Raw genomic sequence first — 6,000 nt, 5'->3', positions numbered from 1 at the left:
TCTTGCCCCGGGTCACACAGCTAGTAAGTATCAAGTGTCTGAGGCCGGATTTGAACTCAGGTCCTCCTGAATCCAGGGCCTGTGCTTTATCCACTGCGCCACCTAGCTGCCCCAAATTCAGCTTTTTAAAAAAAGTTTTAACATTTTGCATTAACAAAAGAAAGTGGTTATTTTCACATTGAAAGTGGTTGGTAATCCCATGCATTTTAGGAGTTTGTAACAAATGAATTTCAGTGGCTACTTGCTTTGCTAATTTAGAAAAATGAAAAAACTTCAGTTTTGGAATAAGGTGGTAGCCCCCTATACCCTGGCTACATATATTAACTTGGAAACAAAAAGGAAAAAACCCACCTAATTTTTGAGAAAGTCAGGAATTTCTTACTCTTAAAAGAATCAGCTAGATCTGGTCAGAAGAACAAAACAGTCACCCACATCATCTCCATCACAAGATTTTTTAGGGCTCCTGTAGGTCACTGATGTGGAACCCGATGGAGGCACCACCCACAACATGGGAAGAATGGTGAGTAGAAATTGGTTGAAATGGAACAACCTACCATCTGCTAGACAGGGAAGCTTTCAGCAATTCCCCCAACTCCTTTCCTTCCCCTTGTGCCTCTGCTTCAATATATTCTTGGTCAAGAGACCATCCTGGAATAATTTAATTCTCAACAGCTACAGGAAATAGTGCAGGAGTCCAAGGTTTGAGACTGCTCTAATAGAATTGTTGTTAATGGTACCTCTCCCTATCAGCATTCCTCAGAGTCTCAGTCCTTTCCAAATTTTGACTTTGAGTGGTTTCTCCTATTAAGAACATGGCCAGACTCCTCTGTTCCTTCCTAACTTTATGCACCTGACTCACATAGGGCAGGGGAAACATGGCTCATTCTGGGCTCTGTCCTTGCAGATGAAGGACAACAATAATCTCGATAAATGTTGGTGATACAGGAAGTGAATAGCTGGCCAAGAAGATGGCTGCTAAGACTGGGATTTGGATTTCGTGGCCATGGCTTACAATTTAAGAAAGGCAGGCTCATTGTGAAGCACCTCTCTATCCAAGACCTGCCCTGTGACTCACACCTGGGCTTCTCTCTTCACACACATTTAAAAGTCCACCGATTCCTATGGGGTTGACTTGTCTAATTACTACAAAGAGTAGAGAAGGTGGCACCCAGTACTCATGCTCCCTACACATTTTGTATAGCACCTGCAGACCCCCATGCAACTCACAGGGCATGTCCTCAAGGGAATGACGACTCCAGCTTCAAGGTACTGGCATGTTGACCCCAATTTCGAGGTACTTTGTGGATTCACATCTAAAACCCCTATCCATGGATTTGCTTTTAGTAGTCAGCCAGCAGATACAGTTAAAAGCAAAGCATTTAGGGGGCAGCTAGGTGGTACAGTGAATAAAGCACTGGCCCTGGATTCAGGAGGACCTGAGTTGAAACCCAGCCTCAGATACTTGACACTTACTAGCTGTGTGACCCTGGGCAAGTTACTTAACCCTCATTGCCCCACCAAAAAAACCAAACCAAAACCAAAACCAAAGTATTTAATGAAATGACATAGTAAGAAAAGTGGCAATAAAACATTTCCCCCATAAGCCTAGGGCACACTCCCACAAACAGTATCAGTGAGAATGAATATACATGGAAAGGCATATGTGTGGAGATCATGGGTGGCAAGGACATGTATAGAATACCTATGTAGGTAACATGTGACCAGGGGACACTTATCAAGGGACATATACATGGGAAACACATGTCCTGGGTACACGTATAGAGTGCACACTTAGGGAACACGTAGCTAGGTCACACATATAGAGGAGCAACTCATGCTGCTGCTATCTTCTGGTGCATGTGAACAACAGGATGGCAGACTGGACATTTTCTCCAATTCCAAAAAAGATATCAAGAATGGAAAAAGGTTTTTCCATTGACAGTAGGGGTTCTAAAGGTCACAATGGAGGTTGAGGGGGTACAGCAGAAGAATATAGGGTCTGCAGAGTGAATTGGATAGGAGTAAGTGTGGGTTAGATGTTTTAAACTAGGCAGGCTGTGGTTTCAATCATTTCCATTTCTGTCTTTGTTTCCCCAATACATTTGTTGGACTGAATTGAATCACATAGATTGAAGGAGCAGAAAATTGGGATTTACTAGATGTGGTGGTAGTGGTGGTGGATGTAGGTAGAGAGAAGCTTGTTGACTATGTGGGCCTCAAGGTTCCAAATAGAATGTTAGGGAACATCAGCCTTTGCTGGATGTGGGATACTATTTTGTGGAGGCTAGAAAGGCCTTGACTATGGAAGAAAAGGGGAAGAACTTCTACCTTGGAGGTTATTTAGTCACCTCCTGATGAGGAATCAATGCAGATGAGGAAAATAAGGCTTATGGGGGTTTGGTGACTTATCCAAATTCACATAGGAAAGTCAGAGACAAAATTTGGACTTAGGTCCTCTGACTCCAGTGCTCCATATTACATCATTCATGCATGAGTGATGAAAGCCCATCATAAATTTTAAGCCATTGTTGGCAATTTACAAATGTTGCCAATGTTGCCTTGGAGAGATGTGAGCTTGATTTGAAAAGAAAATTCCAGATGGTACAGCTGGAAAAACACTAGAAATTTGGGTATTATGTAAGACTGACTTCCTCCCTGAAACATACTTGGAATCATCAGATCATACATTCAGAGCTGGAAGAGACCTTATAAGTCAAGAGATGGAGGATTGCCAACCAAAGTGTTTAGACCTTAGGACCAGCATTATCAGTATTCTTACAATTTTCTCACAACCATCTAAATGCTATCAAAATTCCTTAATCTTATAATTGTAATCATCCAGAATCACATAGAGCAATAAATTCAATTTTATTAATATAACAAAAGGAACAGGCAATACATTCACTGTAGACTAAGGCATTCTTTGAGGTTAATTCAAGGAAAGGGGAAATGAGCGTTTCACTTTCTACATTTCCCATATCCAGGGTTAAGATGTTTCTTTATATATTCAGACCAAACCCTGAAGTTCCATTTATTAACCTACATTTGTCCTTATAAGACCAGTGCTGCTACAATCAGAAAACTCTAAGCACAGAGATGAGAGACAGATAGACAGAAAGAGACAGACACACAGAGAGAGAAATAGAGGCAGAGAAAGAGAGCGCGAGAGCGAGAGCGAGAGCGAGAAAGAGGGGCAGCTAGGTGGTGCAATGGATAGAGCACCGGCCCTGGAGTCAGGAGCACCTGAGTTCAAATCCGGCCTCAGACACTTAACACTTACTAGCTGTGTGACCCTGGGCAAGTCACTTAACCCCAATTGCCTCACTTAAAAAGAGAGAGAGAGAGAGAGAGAGAGAGAGAGAGAGAGAGAGAAAGGTACCACCTGAGTATATTTTTAACCTGTTTTTCCATAACATTTTACAAGTACTAGTTCATATTGAATGAAAATTACTCAGAATTTCCAAATCATTCTTTCTCATTCTTTCCTGACTTCCCCCTGAAACTAGATACTTTGAATCCCAAAGTTTAATGGTTCCACCCCAGTGGTATTGAAATACTTTTCTGGGAAGGAGGCACTGATACAACCCGAAGTAACAGGAAAGACTTCCAGAATGGGAGGTGTTCAATGCATGAGGCTCCCTTTCTGGGTGGAAAAATAAAACAAAAAACAAGCCATGTTTGGGAAGATGAGAATTACTCTCCCCCATTTTATCAGCAGTAAAACTGAGGCACATGGGAAGGGTGAACTGCATGCAGTGACACAAAGGCACAGCTGGGAAGGGGACTTAGGTGTTCTCAGTTTTAGACTCCCATCTGGTGAGTCTAGCTTCAGACACACAAAAGACTCTACCAAAGTGGAAATACTGAGAGCTAGAATCACTGAATGTTGGGAGTAAAAGGACATTGTACAGCATGTCAGCTGACTCTCACATTTATAGACTGACAGGCCCTGAGAGAAGAAATGATTGGCCTAAGGTCTCATAATTAGTTTTGGCAGAACTGGGTCTCCTGACTTCCAACACAGTGCTCTTCCCCCTCTATCAGAGCTCACTCCTGCTCCTGAACAGAACCAGGGCAGATCAGAAGTTGTCACGTCTGCTGGAAGGTCTCCCCACAGCCAGTCTATGTACAGAACTCTTCCCACGCAGGCTTCCTGAAGCAGTGTCGCGTCTGGGCTGCAATGGAAGCTTTTCCCTCATATGGACTCTCTGGTGTCTTTGGAGGGCAGAGCCCTTACTGAAGCTCTTCCCACACTCGAGGCACTCATGAGGCTTCTCACCTGTGTGGGTCCGCCAATGGGCACTGAAATGTGAGCTGTTGTTGAAGCCTTTTCCACATTCACTGCACTTGTAGGGCTTCTCTCCTGTGTGGGTCCTCTGGTGCACAACCAGACTGGGGCTGAGTCTGAAGCTCTTGCCACACACTTCGCACTGATAGGGCTTCTCTCCCGTGTGGATTCTCCGATGTGCGGCGAGGCCTGCTCTATCACTGAAGTTCTTTCCACATCCTAGACACTTATAGGGTTTCTCTCCTGTGTGGATTCTCAGGTGGGTGTTGAGGTGTGACCGCCAACTGAAACTTTTTCCACATTCAAGACACTTATAGGGTCTTTCTCCTGTATGTATCCTCTGGTGCAAGACCAGGTGTGACTGCCAACTGAAACTCTTCTCACATTCAAGGCATTTGTATGGCTTTCTTCCTGAGGATCCTTTTCGAGCTGTGGGATTTTGCAAATCCTCTTTGGAAGTCAGTTTTCCTTGTCTTTTTCCTAGGTCTCCTTCCCATGGTCCTTCTGGTTTGTACTCATTTTCACAGTTTTTCTGCCAGTTAAGATGAGTTACATCCCCTTCTGATTCCCAAGATTGTCTTTTCCCAGAAGTGCCCTGTTTTTGAGTCTCTTCCTTATCCTCACTCTGGATCCTCAACTCTGGAAAAAACAACAACAAAAATGGGTGATTTCAACCAACCCAACTGGTCAGGGAAGACAACTGAGGGCTAGGAAAAGGGCAAGGTAACATTCAATTATATCTTTGAGCTGGATTCATAAAACTTAATCATCTGCCCTATGAGAATGAGAAGAGAAAGGGGGAGTGTAGCTGTCAGGATTTGATGTGAAAATAGGTATTTTGGGGACAGCTAGGTGGAACAGTGGATAAAGCACTGGCCTTGGATTCAGGAGGTCCTGAGTTCAAATCTGGCCTCACTCAAGACACTTGACACTTACTGGCTGTGTGACCCTGGGCAAGTCACTTAACCCTCATTGCCTCACAAAACAAAAACAAAAACAAAAACAAAAACGCAAGTAGGTATTTTGCACTTGAGGACAGAAGTGCATGGAAAGAGATGTGCTCAAAATCATGTCCTTTCTGGCTCTCCTCACTGACCTCCCCCTTTAAAATTCCATCCTTTGAGGTTTAGCTCAAATGGTACTAGGAGCATTAGCAGTCTGCAATCACCATCCGATATAACACATCCAAACTTGCCAGCTGCTCTATACACACTTATTTGAGCCCTCCACTAGTGCTGGAAGGTAGGTAATATTGAAGTAATCTTCATTTTCCAGTGGACATTGAGGTGGTTAAGTTACATGCCTATGTTAAGAGTTCAGCATTCCAGCCACGAGGCTGCCTTTTTTTTTGTTCATGAAGTCTCACTGCTGACTATTCAAGGCCTCATTCACTTTCTTGTTCTCCGAATTCTCGTAGCATTTTATTAGACAACACACAGGTTAGCACTTCAGCTATAGACAAGGAATTAGGGTTGAGTTGTTTTGTTTTGTACCCAGAATGTACAGATGACGAAGCTGAGGCCCCAGGTGGTCATATAACTAGAGAGTGGCAGAGCTGGGACCTTGGTGGGCTGAGTCGTCTTCTCCCAATTATATTTTCTATTGTTTTGTATTTTCTAGTTCTCTTCAACTAGGCTGTTAGTTTCTTGAGAGAAGGGACAATGTTAAACACCCTTTCACAGGGTACTACTCAATGGGCCTCACTCAGTGCT

The 6,000-nt window shown here is 43.5% G+C and overlaps 1 protein-coding gene across 1 annotated transcript in view; it reads right to left on the bottom strand.

Moving 5' to 3' along the window:
* Positions 1 to 3,263: 3,263 nt before the first annotated feature.
* Positions 3,264 to 6,000, bottom strand: part of LOC122748134 (zinc finger and SCAN domain-containing protein 20-like) — a 28,111-nt gene continuing 25,374 nt past the window's right edge. The window contains exon 10 of the mRNA XM_043993835.1: positions 3,264 to 4,927. Coding sequence (XP_043849770.1) covers positions 4,080 to 4,927 — 848 coding nt within the window. The 3' untranslated portion in view covers positions 3,264 to 4,079. The remainder of the gene's footprint in view (positions 4,928 to 6,000) is intronic.

This window comes from Dromiciops gliroides, chromosome 3 (genome assembly GCF_019393635.1).
Source record: "Dromiciops gliroides isolate mDroGli1 chromosome 3, mDroGli1.pri, whole genome shotgun sequence".
NCBI lineage: Eukaryota > Metazoa > Chordata > Mammalia > Microbiotheria > Microbiotheriidae > Dromiciops > Dromiciops gliroides.
This window is presented reverse-complemented; position numbering and strand designations above follow the sequence as displayed.